At 38.1% G+C, this 19276-nt stretch overlaps 1 protein-coding gene and 1 pseudogene across 6 annotated transcripts in view; one reads left to right on the top strand and one right to left on the bottom strand.

Annotated features, from left to right (window-relative positions):
* Window positions 1-19276, bottom strand: part of SSX2IP (SSX family member 2 interacting protein) — a 44356-nt gene that overhangs the window by 16927 nt on the left and 8153 nt on the right. For 3 of the 6 annotated variants that reach the window (XM_037163972.2, XM_037163970.2, XM_037163971.2), the window contains exons 2-6: window positions 8722-8853; window positions 7974-8143; window positions 7302-7514; window positions 3942-4052; window positions 1845-1980 (exon numbers count right to left, since the gene is read on the bottom strand). In XM_037163972.2, the coding sequence (XP_037019867.2) occupies window positions 1845-1980; window positions 3942-4052; window positions 7302-7514; window positions 7974-8143; window positions 8722-8764 (673 nt within the window). In that variant the 5' untranslated portion in view covers window positions 8765-8853. The remainder of the gene's footprint in view (window positions 1-1844; window positions 1981-3941; window positions 4053-7301; window positions 7515-7973; window positions 8144-8721; window positions 8854-19276) is intronic. The other 3 variants (XM_037163973.2, XM_037163974.2, XM_037163975.2) reach the window with 3 other exon arrangements.
* Window positions 14434-15287, top strand: LOC119062882 (60S ribosomal protein L6-like; annotated as a pseudogene).

Below are 19276 nucleotides of genomic sequence, written 5' to 3' on the forward strand. Positions count from 1 at the left end.
ACACAGAACAAAACCAATTTTCACTGTGCATGATAAAGTGTTTAAAACCCTAATAGACTCTACAACACATCAGGGACGTAAGTCAATCTGGCATACGAATTAATATTTGGGCTCAGTCAGCCAGATACCAAATTATAGCTGCATCACTGATAAGCACTGAGACTATGGCAAGTTATTTAACTGCTCAGCCTGTCTCTTCATTAATACAGGTAATAACAAAAGTATCTACCAAAAGTAAGTCATAAAGAGCAAATGAAACTGTTAAAGCACTTAACACAGTAAATTCCTAAAAAATGTTATTTTGTCATCATTAATTTCATCGCCAGGGGCTGGCAAACCAAGGCCTGAAGGCTGTCTGCCTGATTTTATAAACTAAGTCTGATTAGAACACCATTTGTTTATACATTGCCTACAGCTTCTTTTGTGCTACGATGGCAGAGATTAACAGTTTAGACCCACAAAACACAAAATACTGACTACGTGAACTTTGCAGAAGTTTGCCAAGCCCTGTAGCATCTGCATCAGTGGAGGAGCAGAGGCCCTGCATCGGGTTAATGCCCAGTCTGCACTGGGTGGAGATGGAGGCAATTGGTATGAGGAAGAAAGAAGAGGAGGGGGTCAGTTACTGTGATGTCAGAGCTGATAACACCACACTGTAAAACTGCCACTTTCACCTGGGTCTGGACTGGGTGAAACAAGCCAGACCACCCCTCTCCCCCATGAAATAAAGGCTCTGTTACCAGTGTAAAATTTTTAATAAACTTCTCTAACTAGGCAATACATTTTACACTTTTAGCATTTCTTTAATTTTATTTTCTTCATGAATGAACACCAGGTAAACCAACCTTAAAAACCAATGACTGTCCAAGTACACTTTAAGATTTATTACCTCATAATATTGAAAGATTTTCAAACTTGTCTTAATTGCTTATTACACTTTAGTTTTCAATAATTTTTAGAATAAAGTATTTGAATAGCTGCACATCTCTGCTGTACCACATGAGTGATGCAGGCAACACAATGGCTTGCTGGGAGCCAGAGCCCAGCATGTGACAGCTTGAAACATCTGCTCATCAGCTGTTGCGTGCAAGTTCAAGTTCAGTTTAAAAAGACAGTTTAGGGGTATGACTGCATAATATAGGTTACAGGACAGACTATCTATCCTCCACTTAGAAACCATGCTCCAATAAATAAACGCACAGATTTCATGTCCCCTGAGACTTAACAGGCAAGTGAAACTACGTGTATCTACTTTCGTGTCCATGTAGACCTACTTCTTACTCCATGCTATTTACTTGAAATTAGGCACAAACCTGGATGAAGTTACACATTAATTTCCAAAAGAATACCAGACAGAAGTATACCTTAGACTCAAATATAAGCATAACTTTCATAATCCATCCTTCTGAATAGTTGTTTCAAAAACGCACAACTCAACTTAAAGGAACTCAAACAAATTACTGGTCTGATGAACAATTTTCTCAGAAACATATCTCTAGTGATACCACAAACTGATCCTGATTTTTAGTATCATTGGTTCTTTATTATGGAAGATCAGAGTGTCCTCTGCCTTAGTTTTTCTCTATGGATTAATCCTACACTTGCCATGTTAACAGAAATGCAATTTGCATATGCAACTAATCAGTAAAACAAAATCACTATTTTTCACTCACCAGTGGTCTCAATTTCTACTTTATATGGATATATACCATCATTTAAAAATTGTGTAAAGTATGAAAATGACACTTCAGGAGTTAACTGTTTTTAATGCTTTTACATTTATTTCTTAGCATAGTATTTTATTAGCTTATTTATTTGCTTCATCCTCGCCAGCTGCTTCTTACCTATCTTTTTATCCTTCTTGTTCATAACAAGTTGATGTAGACGTTCCTTTAGTTTATTATATTCACGTTCTTTCCTTTTCATATCATGATTATATTGAGTAGCTCGACTTGCAATGATATTTTGTAATTTCTGTACCTGAAAAAAGAATTTCTATCAAATCTGTCCCTTAAGGGTTGATAAACCCAGTTAAACCTCACAAATTCGAAAGAGAAAAGAGGTCCTATCATTCAGTTCCCTGTAAAATAGTTTCAGAACTCTAGGATTATTCTTCCTTCTCCGTAACTACTAAAAATCATTCTTTAAAATATCACTTAAATGAATCACATCAAATTTTTATTTTTAACTCTGAAAATCTGTTGTTGCTTTCTAAATTATCTTCTACACCAGCGACTGTCAATCCTTTTCATCTCATGGCACACATAAACTAATCACTAAAAGTTCAGGATAACCAAAAAATCTATTTTTTGCCCATCTGACCAAAAAAATAAGTATAATATTGATTCATTCACACCAGATGACTATTGTTGGGTTGGCTGTTGTCATTTTTCATTTGACCCTCTCAGGGAAAAGAGGTCAGTGCCTCTGACTAAACAATCAGGTACTGCAGGTTTTAACAATTCTGTGGCACACCAGTTGCAAATCACTATTCTACACCTTTCACCCTACGTGTAGACTTAGCCAGAAACTCATTTATGAAAGTGTTAAAGTAATTAAAGCTTCATCTGAAACAAGCAGAATTCATCTGATCATTTGCAGTGATTTCTTCATACGAAGGACTTGAATCACTTTATTGCTTATCGACCTGTGACAAGACAAAGTAGTCATGGTACATGGACGGCAGCAGGTAAAGGGGTTCATTTTTCTCCAACCACAAGCAGTTGTGAAATTAGAATAAGTACAAAGAGCAGAACCCAGTTCTGACATTTGCTGAGCACCTACTACATGCCAGACACTAGTGATCAGTATTGATTTCTACTATAGCTTCTCAGGCAGTCCTTAATAGAACTATGCTCTATTCTACATAAACATTCTTAATATCTGTAAGAGATGATCATGTTTAACTAAATCCTTATTAAAGGTGAACTATTTTCAAATCACTTATGTGTAACCTACAGATTAAGTCAAAATTTTCTGAGAAATAACTTAAGGAAATATATAAGCAACCTTGGGGTTTAGTTAAGATGCTTCATTAATCACTTACTAAATATACTACTAAATAACCAAATCTGGTAAAACAAATCTGTCTAAATCACTACAAGGTCCTTAAAGAAATACACTACATCATCAATCTTTAATTATAGTTAAAACAACATATACAGCACTAAAATTATATATTAAGTATTATATTTACAGTTATCACATGGTCAAGAATAAAACTGCAGAGCAATTAAAACATAATGATCTAGGGGGGAGGGTAAGAATAGCATGGGAAAATCGACACCACGGGGGGTAATGGTGGATGAGTGTAGATAGATAGAACAACTTACGCATATCTAAAAAACATAATGATTTCTTCTTGCATAAATTAAAAAATAATTTCAAATGCATTGGCTCTATAGGTCCAAATACTAAGTAACCACGAAAGCAAAAATAAGATTAGGATTACAATATTGTTAGCCTCAGAAACGAGATTTTTTTAGTGTGATTTTTTTTTAAACAGCAACTCTTGTGCTCAATTAATCAATTTCTTGACTCGCTGAACAATGTCAATAATTAAGATAGTGCAAGAAGAGGCATGCCAGATATTAAGCAGAGGTAAGGCAGAGAATAAGACATCTGCATTTAAAGCATCCCTGTGCCTAACAAAAAGTGACAGCGCGTGTACATCCAGGAGGGATGGTCGAGGATACTGGCTGCCACGAGCTAGGGACTGGTGTACTATTCCAGGTGGGTCCACTTGGCAGAGGGGATTACAGGGAGGGTTCCTCCCCTCAGTTAAATATGACGTAACATTGTACACAGAGGTCCACCACACGATTTGACAGAGGATGATTAAATTGTTCTTTCTTGTTTTAAAATGAAGTGGCTCTTAGGGTCACCTCAAATAATTTTTTAAAAAACTCACTTAAACTTTATCTGCAGAACTGGCAACTCACCTCATCTTTCTCATTTTTCAGTAGCTGATGCAGATTCCTGTTCTTGCACTGTAACTGCCTGTCTCTTTCCTGAAGCCCAATCATTTCTCTCCTGGAGGTTTCCAGTTGTTCCTAAAACATTCACATGCAATTTTGATTAAAATTAACACAGGATTCAGAGCAAACGAATTCTTAAAAGATTGGTGAAAACAAGCTACGTATGCTGGTGTTTGCTAAAATTTTGGAGGTACACAAAATATTTTTAAAGCACTACCAAATTTTTAATGTATACTCAGAAGATCTTCAAAGTGGATCCCTTGTAAGGCTCTTCACTTACTCCAGTGATGTCGTCCCCCAGGATCTTAAATTTCTTTTTTAATACTTTTTAACCCTTCTATAGCATGCTCTGAGAAAGAGCCCAAAGTGACAAAGCTAAGGCTAAAGAAGACTGGTGATTGGCAAAGAGGAACACTGCAGGTCATAAAGGTGGGACTCAGTGTGACACTGACTGTCACTTGCAGGTGGCACACTCTAAAGATTTTCCTCAGGAAGAAATGGCGGCAATGCTGGAATCAGTGTAGAATACGGCGCTCACTTCAATTCATTCTGCACGCTTCTAAAGAAACTGCGCCAAGTTCTGCATGAAACTAGAATATTTTTTAAATCTTCTTTTTATCTTTATAAAATATGAAAGCCATTCAAGTTATGTCATGATTCATACAATGACTTGCACAACCTCTGTAACAATGGATCTCAAGAAGATATCCATAGGTTTAGGGTTATAACTTGATAACTCTGAGGCTGTCAAAAGTTGTAGCACCCTTTCCTTTAAAACTTTCTACCAGGCCAGACCATTTGGTATGGCTGAACTTAAAGCCTCTGGGCCAGCTGACACATCCTCAATCTGTCAAATGAGAGATTCACTCAGAGTCATTATCAACACTATCTGAACACATCATCACCCCTGCAAATCTGTACACTCTCCTCCTGCACTGTCTACCATAGTGACTCACACTACCATCCTCAGCAAACCCGAGTCAGAGACCTGAAAAGTATCTTAAATTCATGACTTATTCCCCAAATTCAGTTTTCCATAAAATTCTACCTCCCAAATTGTCTTCACAGCTCCCCCTTGCTATCTCCATTGGCACTACCTTTGTCCAAGTCCAAATTTCCCCTGGTCTGCGTGACTGCCGAGGCCTGCTAACAGCTGTCCTTTCCATCGGGCTTTCGGAGCCCCACGCCCCTCCACTTCCATTTCAAATACAAATCCACACCTCCCCTCTATGATTTCTCTGCACTATTGCCAGATTGATATCTGCACAATACATGTCTCCCGTTTACATTCCTCGGTGCCCCCAGGTTTCTGCACAGTGCCTTTCGCATCACCTGGGGCCCAGCCTCACCGCTTACCACTTTTCGTCATACAGCACATACATCAGCCTCTACAGAGCTCTATGTGCTATTCCCTGAAACTACTATGCTCTACCTAGAACGCATTTTCCAAACACTAGCAAATTTCTATTCATCCCTCAAAACTCGGCTCAAGTGTTGTTACCTCCCTGTGGAAGCTTTTTCATTATCACCCACACCAAGAACAATTAGTGAAACAAATAATTACTGTTCCGGATATCTCCTTCCGCTAGACTACAATCTCCGTGCAAGCAGGGACTGGGTTCCACTCATCTTTGAAACCCAGTGCCTAGTACACACTCTACAACTTTTGCTCAAAAAACTGAATGAATCATATGGTAGATCTAGAAACTCAAGGACAGATCAACTCTAAACACACATTTCTGTCCAGAGTTGACCCAAAATACCTGATACTAACCCAGGTCAAATTCTAAATTAGAAGGTATTCTATAAAACACTCAATGCTCTGCATAGTCCTAATAAATGATCATTTCTTAGGGGAAAGGCTCAACAGCCCCAAATTACCAAAATCATTATGTAATTAATTATTCAGTAGCTATTTGTAAGACTTGGCCAATGATGACCACATGTAAAAAGTTTTAAAACTTAGTCTAGGGTTTACAACTCTGGGTTGATCTAATTCATAAGACCTTCTACAGGTCTCTTTGATTATACTTGAAGTAGTATCCACAACTTGCAGCCTATTAATAAGCCTGGAGGTAGCAACTGGCCCCTCCAGCCCACTACAGTTCCCCAGTGTGCTGAGAGAGATGCACAGCTGGATAATCTCCACTCCTTAGGCATACAGGGTGTACAAAATCTAAAAATACTAAAGAGAAAATATACTGTTGTTACTGTACATGAGCTAGAAGACAACAGAAAATCGCACTAGGCAAAGAGGGGCTAGTAGGAGCAGGTGTTGCTGAGGAGCTGATGCTTCTTTAAGTCAATTACCAAATGCTCCCAGCACTCACATATAGGCCAGCTCCAAGCCACTTCTTTATTGTACACTCCCTACTAATTTCCAAATATTACATACAGAGATCCTATTGCTTTCCAACACAGCTCAGATTCAAGATATTAAGTGGTTTTTTTTGTTGTTGTTATCTGTTCTTACAGGGAGTGTGGGAGGGGGGGATACAGAGGAAGAAAAACAGTGGAGAGGCACGGACCAACAGGTGAAAAACTAGGAGGCTGACCCTCTGGGAGTATGCAGATTCAAAAGGTTTTATTAAAATTTACCCTGGGTTGATTCTATTACATCCTCCATCATACACAATCAGAAGTCTCTACCCTAATGTGATTTTCAATACATCCTTCCCTTTCATTCTCAATGGATAAAATATAAAAAATTAAAGGAAAACATAAAAGGAAAGAATGAAAGTAAAGCAGAAGCCAGCAACAAATGCTCTATATTTTAAGGTAGAGGTCAATGGCCCCGTGAAAAATACCTCCTCTGTTCAGAGAAATAAGCAAGTTTGCAGAAGCATTCTTCTGTGGTCGTCTCTCGAGCCCCAGAGACTTCTACAAGTGACAAGCAACCTGGCCTGCTTCTGGTACTGAGATTTTTAGCAACTTTCACTTAGATGCCCTCTAGAATACTTTTCTTGGAATTAACTGATGCAGCCTGTCATACTAAGACCTCTGTAAATTAAGCATCTAATTTATTAAGCAAGACTGAATGGGGTGGGGCAATCCTTATTTTTCTCGGATATAAGTATTTCCTACTCTAACTGTCTACAGGTTCAGCAAGTCACTAAACAATTCATTAAATCAATGTTGCTGATACAGATATTAGGAAGTAGTATAATGAATTTGCACAAGTTACTTTAAGTTCACTTTTAATCAGCCATTTAAAAAAAATAAAACTTAAATATTAACTCTAAAATTTGAGAAAGCCAATGAAAATTTACACCATCAAATTACATAATAATGGCATTAAAATTCAGATTGACGTGTAATTTCTACCTTAAGTTTTGCATAGCAGTTCTGAAGATGGTCCATATCACTTCCCAGCTTCAGATTTTGTGTTTCCACATTTTCCTGAGCTAGAAGGTTCTTCCGCTGAAGTATAAGTAGCTCATTCATACAATTTAAAACAGCAACTATATTTAATTCTCTCTTTGTCTCTTTACCCTTGGATTCTTCATATAATGAAGGGAAACCAAAAGTAGTCAATTCCTGGTGGGAGAAAACGTTTTCCTAAAAGTTGGTTATCAGACAACTTAGTAAAGAAATGCAAGACAGAAATATTTTCTGAGAAAGAAAAAAAAAATATCCTGAGATAGTTAAGAAAATAGTAAATATTCTGAAGGAAACATATCTGAGAGAACCAGGTTCCTTTTGTCTCTGCTCTGTATTCACTCAGAGCAGAGCACTCAAGTTTCTACATCAGTAAAATGAGGGCGACACTCGGTGGAGGAGCCCCTGGGGTGATGGGAGGCCACCCTGCCCCAGGGGAAAACATGGGCCTTGTATCTAGAGAGCTGCTCACGAAGATCTCCACGAATCTAATGAAGGCCTGGCCCTCGCACAGCAGCACACTTGCAATGGCAAGTGTTCTCCTAACATTAATATAACACCTTCTACTATAGAACATGATTTACAATACACTCTTGCTTTTTACAAAAAAAAAGTTACCTGATCAAGATATGATATACTTTGTTCAATATTCTCTTCTGTGCAGAAGGCACTGAAAAAACTGTGCACATTTTTTGACAAAGGTATTGAAGAACATAGCACTTGCTGGGAGTATAAACTTGATGGAGACATCTTTGTTTCTGAGGTATATTGAGAGAGATTTTTGCTTTCTGAAAGAATAAGAGGCACTTATATAACTAATTTATAAAATGCATGCAATGTTAATATAATATTCATTATCAAAGATTTTGAATTATATAAATAGTTTTAAGTATTTTCAAATTAAGACAAAGTTGGGTTTTGTATGAAGACTGTATACATTTTTCCAAAAAGACACAACTATGAAGTGATGTTCTTACTAATAAGCATGTTAAGCTACAATCTGCTACCTTAATTTACAGTGCTTTAGATTTATAAAAACAGACAAGTCACTTGTCTACGCACTCAAAGTTTATGCAACTGAAGGAATACATCAGAGAAATAAAGTAGCCAGTGAATTTATTTCAAATGCATAAAAATTTTGTCAAAAATAGTAACAATCAAGAAATCTATCATCCATCCAAAACATATCTTATGGCATAATTCTAAGCTCTCCCTAATAATTTTACTCAAGATGGAAATAAATATTTTACCATTGTTTGTCTCTCTCATTCGTCACATCTTCAATGTTGTGGTAATTATAGTTTCATTGAAAAAAATCACCATTACAATCACTGCTTTAGCTTACAGTTACTTTAAACTCAGTTACCTGAAGACGGACCTGGATCTGTAACAGTCATCCAATCTCCCATAGCAATCGCCAGAGCCAGGGAACCTGAGGGACCAGTTCAGCAGTGCAACACGGAGTCCTGCTGCTGTTGCTCCTCTATGTAGGCATCTCCTTAAAAAGCAAATCACAGAGCAGCAGCACCCAGTTAAAAATATGAAGGCAAATATTCAACCAATGTGTAGAAATTAGTTCTATGTGCTTCAAAACAGCAAGATTTTGCATTATTTACTCTCATGTATACCCAGAATACAACATGGCGGAACTCAGTAATAACTGTTGTGTGTTGTGCACACATGTGTGTGAGGGTCGAGAGTAAGGACTTCTCCAGTTGTACTGAGATACTCACATTACTTCATATACAAAGTACATGGTAAATACATGACTTAACTCCCAACTCGAGGGACAGCATTGTACTGAGTAATAAATATTTCTATACTATGTCCTTTAAAATAAAAGTATAATTCTTATTTACATAGATAAGATGAAAAATTCCTGGCCAGCAATTCCCATTTTTTGTTTTTATAAACTATATCAGCAAAACTTTTGTTAATTCCCAGCATTGGCACAGATGTACAGAAATGAATACTCCCCCATATTAAGTTCCCCAGAAAGATATCAACTTATACTACTATCAAGCAATTTGACCACATGTATCAAAATTCTTAAAAATGAAAATATATTTTAATTCAGAAATTCCATTTCTAAAATTTTATCCTAATAAAATGATTTGTACAAAGATTCACCTATTATTCTTTGCAATATCAAAAGAACAGAAATAACTTACATGTCCCACAGTAGGGAACTGTTTATATAAACGATACATTTATGCAATGGGACACCGTGCAACTTTTAAACATAACCAAGTATTAGATTGGCCAAAAAGAATGGTTTTCTTCATAAGATAAAAGACACTTTTCATTTCACCAATAACTTTATTGACTTGGATATTTTGAGTACGTCAACTATCTCTTGTGTGGTATAATGCTGATTATTCTCAGTTAGCGGCTCGATTTGATCGCTATCACCTTCGGCTGGTCTACCCAGTGGTGGAGCATCGTCCAATGAGAAATCTGCAGCACGGAACTTCACAAACCACTTTTGACGCATTTGATCAGTCACAGCACATTCTCCACACACTCACTGCACAAGTATACTTTTGCATTTCAGTTGCATTTTTACCTTTCTTGAAACAATAAAAGCATAGTAGGACAAAAATGTTGCATATTTTCTTCCATCTTCAATAGTAAAATGCTACACAAAAATTCACCAATTTTGGTAAGTTTTTTTTAAATGCACGTTGATATGCCAGCTGTCATAATACAATCTAACAAATGGGTTCTGAATGAAGTTTACGACATTAAACTTCATCTTACGGAAAAAAACAAAACAAATTTTTTCGCCAATCCAATAGAACTAGGGTGGCTAACAAATATATAAAAGGCGAGAAATGAGTCTGAATGAAATAGACTAAGAAACAGATAATGTTTTTAGTGTGGCATTCATCTTTCCATTTTTAACAGAAATAACTGAATAAATATTTCTCCATCATAAAAAGTGCACTGAACCTATAAGTGGCAACTAGAACCTGATTTCAAGGTCAGGGGGGAAGGAGGAGAGCGAAGATGGAAGGCACACCCCCATCTCTGCACAGCTGCTTCTCCGAGACAACGCACTGTGTCCAAAGAGAGAGCAGGTCCTGCGTCATCACAGCTTTCCATTTCTTAAAAGACGCTGGCCGTTTGGATATTTGTATGAAATCTCCCAATTTTTAAAGTTGGAAACCAATTTAAAAAATGAACTATGCCAGTTATCCTGTGAAAAGAAGGGCCGGGAGGGGATATGAAAGAGCCTTCTATATCTCGATGAAAAGGTGGTTATACAGGTACACACACTAGTGCAATGCAGCAAAATGTACACTTAGGATTTGTACATTTGACTGAGTCTAAGTTACTCCTCAAACAACATGTTTTAATAGGCCAGATGTGGACTGTGGATCTGGGTTCACAACCTCTTTTCTGAATATATACGACTGTAGGGAAATATTCACAATACAATGTTAAAGTGAGATGAAAATTTTCACTCATCCAATACATTTTTAATTGTGCTACTATGTGCCAAGTGCACTATTCTAGGCACAGGGGAGGCCCTGCCCTCAAGAAGTTCACATGCCAGTGGGGACAGAAATAGATAAGAAATAAATTACATGAACATAACACTAGGAGTGTAATAAGAACTATAAAGAACATACAACACAGTTAACATGAGAGCAATTTAGGGTGAGGGTATCTAGATTAGCAAAGAAAGGTGCTGACGTTTGAACTGAGACCTAAATAATAAGGGGTTGGCCACAAGATGATCAATGAGCAGAACAGCCCAGGTAGAGAACCAATAGGTAGGAAGACCCAAGATGGAAATGAACTTGGTAAGTAAGAATAACACAAAGGTCAGTAAGTTTCAGGTACATGAGCAAGGATAGATGGTAGGCAGTTGGACTTTTTCTGAACTGCAACAAAACGTTATTGAAGCAGTTTTGGCAGGAAAGCAACATGATCTTGAGGCCTTAAAAAAAGATCACTCTAACTACTCTCCCCTCTAAGTAGATTATAGCTGAGCAATAGTGGAGGCTGAAAGAAACCAAGCTACTACAATCATTCACGCAAGGTCAGTACTACACTGAAGTTCTGAGAGTGGAAACAGGTGAACAAGTTAGGAATGTGTGCCGGAGACAGTGCCTTCAGGATTCACAGATGGATTAAAATACAGGCAAAAGAAATTACAGATGATTCCTAGGCCATATAGCAGCATACTATTTATACTAATGCAAATGATGTTATGTATTACATGTTATTGTAACATAGAGGTCTGGCCAGACTGCTGGGCAGAGGGGAGGGTCAAGGACAGGGATCAGGAAGTGCCAAGGCAAAAAGACTGCAGTCCCGAAGTGAGGGCAGGGTTGCAAGAAACCCCAAGGTGTGGCTTGAAGCCGAGCTGGGGTGTGACAGGCTGCCATACCCTGGGGAAGGGTAAAAACAACTAATGTGGCTTGTGACACAGCTTGCACAGAGCCCGCATGGGCTGAAAAGGTCACAACACTCATATATCATGGAGGTGAGCATGGTGACGCCCCTGCCCTAGGCGGAGACCCCGAGCTCCAGCATGTGGCTAGAAAACTCCAAAAGACACTTGGAGCCAAACTATGACTGGGAACCATCTAAGCCCCCAAAGGACAATATTCTTAAACGGGAGAGGGGATTCCAGACGCAGCCTTGAACTGATCTGGCAGAGGGTGGTGGGATTATTTACCTTTGGGTGTTTGAAAGGGAACGAGGCAGAAGTCATTATTCTTCATAAGTTGTATAGCCTTTAAATAAAAGACTTCCTTTTTCGCAAAACCTCTGCCTCTGGAATTTACGGGTGGTGGTATGGTAACATTATGATGTCACACGCACATATACACAGAAAGCCATTCACTCTGGCACGGAATTTTTACCATATTTCTACTCATTTTGCACTTCCCACTGTCCAGATGGATGTCTTCAACAACAGGATGAACAGGATGAGCAGGATAAAGGTTGAGTTTGCATCAAGGCAGGCAATGATTTTACTTTTGGCTTTCAGGGATAAGAGCTATAAGCAAAACAGAGTCCAAAAGATAATAACCCATCTACTCTAACTCAGCTCTGCTTTGGGTAAGTTATTTAATGTTCTTCAGACCAAGTTTACCCCCAGGTAAACTGTCATTATTATGGCTCTTACTCTGTAGTTTTCCCTGGGAATTAGTGCGATAATGCACATAAACTATTTTGCAAACTGCCTGGAATGTGAACACTGAATTAATATCAGCAATTATCATTAGCAAGGTACAGATCTGACTGTTGAAATGACGGAATTCTAAAACCTGTAACAGAATGCTCTGCTGTACCCAATAAATGCTGGACATAAATCCTTAGATGATCTGAAGACACATGTCCTTATAAAAAATCTATCAGGCAGTAGATTAACTCTGTAATCAATAAATCGTGGGGAGGAACAGGATTAGAGGAAAACAGACATGGCACTTTTCCAAGTCCTTTTATCTTTCAGGATATCTGAAAATGACTCAACTGCGATAGGTGCCTTTTGTCCTCATACAGGAAGATTGTCAAACACCAAAGTGTGTCTACTGCATATCCATTCTGTAAAACTGTAATTTAAGTCAGGTGCTCTTTCTCTGTGAATTTAGCTGTCCAGCATCTGCAGGTTTAGACAGTAAACACTGCTGCCTGTCCTATTACTTAAGATGAAATCAACTGCAAAGTATTCAGGACTAAATCTTCACAATGAAAACCAGAACTCCATTTTAAAGTGCCATGAAACAAAGAACTTCTAGTATATGATTTCACATAATCTAGAACCTTCTATCACCTCTTCTGCTCAATGATGCAACTAATTATAAACTACAAGGCTTGTGATAAAAGTTAACCAATCAGTTTCAGTTTTTCCAAGAGAGGAGCCTTAAGATTCTTAATCAATGTATATCTCAAAAATCAAGAGACTAATTTAAGCACAGTATTCTATTCTAGCTTAATTATAACTAAATCTTGTACCATCCCAAGTTCATTTTTGAAAGCCTCAAAGCAGCCAAGAAAGACTCCATTAAAGCATGGCACTGGCCCAGAATTAAGTTCCATATTTTATATACATATTATGTTGTGTGTATGTATATATATATATATATATATATACACAATTAATGTTATTATAAATAGGTAGTCATATGGACAAACCAAAGTCCATATGGTTTTTTCCATAAAAGACATGTTTTTCACTTTCACCAATAACTTTATTGATTTGGATATTTTGAGTATGTCGGCGATTTTCCTCGTGTTACAATGCTGACTGTTCTCAATTGTTGTTTCAATTTGAACGCTATCAACTTCATTTGTTCTACCTGACTGCAGAGCATCATCCGGCAAGGAATTTCCAGCACGAAACTTCTCAAACCACTTTTGACACATTCGATCAGTCACAGCACCTTCTCTACACACTCACTGCACAAGTCTTTTTGCATTTCAATTGCATTTTTACTTTTCTTGAAATAATAAAGCATAATATGATGAAAATGTTGCATGCTTTCTTCCATCTTCAATAGTTAAATGGCTACACAAAAATTCACCAATTATGATGTTTTTTTAAATGTACACTGATATGCCAGATGTCACAATACCATCTAATAAAATTGTTTTGAATGAAATTAAAGACAACTAAGCACTACTAAATCCATCTTACAGAAAAAAACAAATGTACTTTTTGGCCTACCCAATATATTAATCGAGTCATAGCAAACCATTGTATACTAGACACAATTATCTATTGCAAGTCATAGAACAAATCTGATTATGCTAGATAGTTTCATGAAAGAAAACAACAGGAAAAAAGTCAACAGTGGTCGGTTTTGGTTCAAGTGATCTGGAATCCTCAATTCCCTCTAAATACCAGCTGTTAGGACAGCTCCCCAGATTTCAAGATAGATCAAGATCACAAGTGAATTTTATGAACAAAAATTGAAGCTTAAAGAATTTAAACATCTTGTAAAAGTCATTTCACTCATCTAAGACTATTAGGAAACAATCTTAAAATATATAAAAACAAATAACCTAGAAAGTATTCCGTAACTAAGAATTCTTTCCCCTCTTCTTCCCACCTTACAAGATGGCAGGTGAAAAACCTGAGACTCCAGATACTAAGGGGAAGAAACCTGGAGCCATGAAGGCTGATGCTGGTGGCGAGGCTAATAGGAAGGTTAACCTCAAGGCCAAGATGCCTAAAATGGGAAAGCCCTGCTGCAGCTGAAACCCGGTCCGAGTCAGAGGAAGTGGCAGATAGTGCCAATCGGCTATGTATTCCTGAAAGGCCACGTACGAGAGGATGCACTACTCAGCAGCTAAATCCAGGACTGAAAAGAAAAAGGAGAAAGTTCTTGCTACTGTCACAAAACCAGTTTGTGGCAACCAGAATGGTGGTACCTGAGTGGTTAAAAATGCTGCAGAATGCCTACATATTATCCCAATGAAGGTGTGCCTTGAAAACTATTGAGCCACATCAAGAAAGCCTTCCCTAGTATGTGAGGAGACTACGGGCCAGCGTCACTCCTGGGACCATTCGGACCGTCCCTGCTGGGCGTCACAGAGGCAAGAGGCTAGTTTTCCTGAAGCGCCTGCTCAGCGGCCTGCTACTTGTGACCAGACCTCTGTCCTTAATCAAGTTCCTCTACACAGAACACACCAGAAGTCTGTCATTGACACCGCTATCAAAACTGGTATCAGTGTGTGAAAATCCCCAAACAGATGCTTACTTCAAGGAGAAGCTGTGCCAGCCCAGACACCAGGAGAGTAAGATCTTTGACCAAGAGAAGGAGAGAGACTACACAGCCGCGCAAGGTTGATCAGGAAGCCGTGGACTCGTAAATTCTGCCACAAATCAAAGCTGTCCCTCAGCTCCAGTGCTAACTCCATTCCGTGTCTGCTCTCACAGATAGGCATTATCCTCACAAACTGGTGTTCTAAATTTCTTACAAAGGACCTAATTAAATAATTGATCTGTTAAAAAAATTCTATTCAGAGAGACAGCTTATTCCTTACTGATATGTAATATGCATATGGGCACTCATACACTTCTTTGTTTCGAGTATTCCAAACGTACACTTCAGTAAGTCTTCATAATAGAGAATCTGACTAATTACAGTAAAACTGCAATCATTTTAGAAACAAATATCATCTTACTATTTCTGAAGGACTGCTTTGGCTTCCCTCTGTGTGGCAAAGTACCAATGCCATATAATTCAGGTATAAAACAAACAAGGGACTCTAGTTTGTTTGGGTAAAGTGATTGTGCAGAACATAAGAATTATCTAGTAGCATTTTCTAGTTTAGAAAACTGACAGAAAATTTGGAATTTTCATAAATCTACTATTTCCATGTCAAAGAATTTTCTTTCATATGTATTTATCTATATTATAGACAAGAAACTTGAGCTCAGAAAGTCGACAGTATTACTTGAAGTCATTTGTAATTGGTTGTGAAGTTTGGACAAAAAACTCAGTCTTCAAAACTGTGCTCTTTTCATTTTACCATCAGTTGCACCCGTCAGCACTGTACACTCAAATCTCTCCATCTACCTATCTTCCAAGTAGAATATAATAGGAAAGATTTTCATCATTTTTTTAGAAGAAACTTATCTACTATTTAAAATCCAGGCACACTTATAAACTCTGCTATGCCACAAACAATAGCGTCTCTCTCATATACTGTGCTTTGAAAAGGCATAAAAACAATTCCCAGAAATTAGATCAGGTACATACAATGTTAATGAGGACAGAAAAACTTATTTTACTATTTTCTGCAGTAGACTAAATATTAAGACAACATCCAAAGTAACTTTATGTATCTTTAGCAAAAACATCTGTGGTTCAGGTTAATTACACCTGTTTTTTTTCTCCATCAGAAAACTTCCTTAGCTGGTTCTTCCTCTTCCTTCTACGCAAAGACTCAGTTCTCTATATGCATTAGCCACCTGAGGAATTTTGGAAGAGGCAGCCTCTATTTTGGCCGTCAATTATTCCTGTTTCCTGGTATACATACCTTTGGGTTATCCTGCCCCTTGACTACAGGGTGGATTTAGCAACTAGCTCCTAATGATTAGAATGTTTCAGAAGTGATGGGATTTCACTTCCAAGTTTAGGTTATAAAAAGGCTGTGGCTTCCATCTGGGATCAATTCTTACTCACTACTCCTGAATCCCTGTTTCTGGGGAAAGCAAGCTCTCATGTTGGGAGCAGCCCCATGAAAGACCATGTGTCAAGGAACTAATGTCTCCAGTGAGGACCCTCAGGCCTGCACAGAGCCAGAAGAGTCAGTTTGGAAGTAGATCCTCCCCCTGTCAAGCTTTGAGATGACTGCAACCTTGTCCAATACCTTGAAGCAGCATGGTGCTTTCAAGGTTCCTTATCAACAGAAATCGGGAGATAAACGCTTACTGTTTTAAGCTTCCAGATTTTAGAGTAACTTGTTACTCAGCAATAAATAACTAATAAAAGTTTTAAAATATATATACAGGGTGGGCAAAAGTAGGTTTACACTTGTGAGCACATGAAACAGCTTATTCTTGTATTATTTTCCATAAGAACAACTGTAAACCTACTTTTGCCCATCCCTGTATACATTTCTGAATTCCTTCCTTAATTTACATGTCTCTTGCTGAAACATAACTAAAGCAATAACATAAAGTACAAAAGCAACTACTCAGTTCTAGGACAATGATGTCATCCAGCACTGTAATTAACCACTCCATGTTGTTATAGTTGGATGCCTCCCCCATTAGTGTATGAAATTCTACAGAATAGGGAATCATTCATTTCTGTATCCAACAGTTTCTGAAACCCAGCAGGTGCTCAGTAAATGCTTATAAATGCACTGAGCCCCACATATGGCACACGCACTCCAGCCTGTGCTCTCCACCTTTGCTTGCTTCTTTCACCTCCCTCGCACTACTGCTTCAGAGCTCAGCCACCACCATGCCCTCTACACACCCTGCAAAATTCCACTCTCTAGATCCTCCATCCATTTACTAGCATGTTTCATCTTTCCCAGCTAGTCTTTAAATACCACTTATTTTACATTTCTGTAGTCTTCCCACTTATCTTAATGGGCGGAATAATCAATGAATACTCAGGTAAATAACTAATTGTAAAGCAACATGTTCATTCCAGCAAGCAGAAGTGGTTAAAGGAAAACAGCAGTGGAAACGATGCAAAAGATGTGAGCCTCTTAGGGGAAAGCATTTCTCTCCATCCCCCAAGCCTCTCCTAACACATATGCTCACTGACAGAGAGCTCAGCAAAAATGTAAATGTAAGTAACATCAGGATTACAAGACTCCCTTCACACTGTACACAATTTTAAGTGTTCAGGTTCACTGGGAATTCAAACTTGAGAAGGCACATTTGCCTACCTAATCAGAATTCTAAAACAAACTTCAATCAAGTGTGAGAAAAATAATAGTTTTTCATTATATGGAAACATTATACCATCTGGGCTTCTAAATATTGTGCAGGATTTTTCACAAATAGCAAACTAAGGTCTTTGTTAAGATCTCACAAAGTCAGAGCCACCACATTGTTAGTTTGAGAAAACAAAATGATTAAAACTAAGTCTTTAAACACTAGTGCTTATCTCACAAATTCAGTCATAAAACTTGAGAATTTCATTATCAGCATACTTTAAGAGACACACTTGCTCTCAAGAACCACATTATGATTATTTAAAAATTAATACGACCTCCTACTCTAATTTTGTTCCAAGGAAGACTATGTATAGTTTTTAATTCCAATGCAAATGCCTCTGCTACAGTAAACTACAAAATCCCAATTTAGGCATGCATATCAAAATAAAAACACAATAAAAATTCAACCTCTAGAAAATCTGCTTTTTACAAATTTAAAATCTAAATGATTTGGCTTAAATGGCACAATTTCATAGTATAGCTATTTCCCACAGAAGTAAATTCTTCACAAATTACATTTTAATATATAACTGAATGGCTAAAACTCAAAATCCGCCTCTTGCTCAGCTTGTGGCTATGAGAATCCACAGTTGGAAAGTCCAGTGCAAGCAATGCAAGCCTCACAGACCTGGGTCAGACAGACTGGGGTCACACCCTGACCAAGCCTGAGCTTGTTTCTTCACCTGGGAAACAGGGTGACACTATCTACTTTGCAGGATAGCTGTGGGTTTATGGGATAATGGGTATATCTGAGCAGCGTGTACCTGGTATACAGGGGACCGATCTAACAAACACATGTTAGGTGCCGTTCTAAATGCTCTGTAATATTATGAGGTCAACCCTCACAATCACCCTCACTGTTATTTCCTTTCTACAGAATAAGGAAACTGAGGCACATAAGAATTAGGTAATTGGTGCAAGGTCCTAGAACTGGCAAGTGGCAGAACCGGGGTGTATTCCCCACCCCAGACCCCAGAACCCATTCTCTTAACTGCCATGAGTTGCAGAATCAGTGGATGGGAGGCTCGGGAAGCAGTATGTGCTACTACCAATCATTAAATCAAATCTCCCAACAGGACAAAGACTGCCCCAAATAGTGTGAAGACACAAATCATAGTAAAATATTTCAGGTGTATTCCTTTGGGTTGAGGAATATAATCTCAGTGAAGCTCTGAGCCAGAATTTGCCATTAAAAAGCTACTTTATAGAGTAGAATGCTACATTAAATTCCTTATATACACCAATTATTGCTGCAGTATGAGAAACAGCATGCTATAATGACACAGGAGCCAAAGTCAGGCCTGGTTTCAAACCCACTTCCAGCACTTATAAGGTAAGTTGCTCAGAACAGAGATCTTGGGACTTCATTTTCCTCAACTGCAGAAGGAGAGTAAAAACAGTCTTTACCTCAAAGAATTACAATGTGATTAATAAAGTTAGTTGTGCCCTGGCTGGTGTGGCTCAGTGGATTAAATGCCAGCCTGCAAAGCAAGGGG

Source organism: Artibeus jamaicensis, unplaced genomic scaffold (assembly GCF_021234435.1).
Source record: "Artibeus jamaicensis isolate MK-2021 breed Jamaican fruit bat unplaced genomic scaffold, CSHL_Jam_final scaffold_1019, whole genome shotgun sequence".
Classification (NCBI taxonomy): domain Eukaryota; kingdom Metazoa; phylum Chordata; class Mammalia; order Chiroptera; family Phyllostomidae; genus Artibeus; species Artibeus jamaicensis.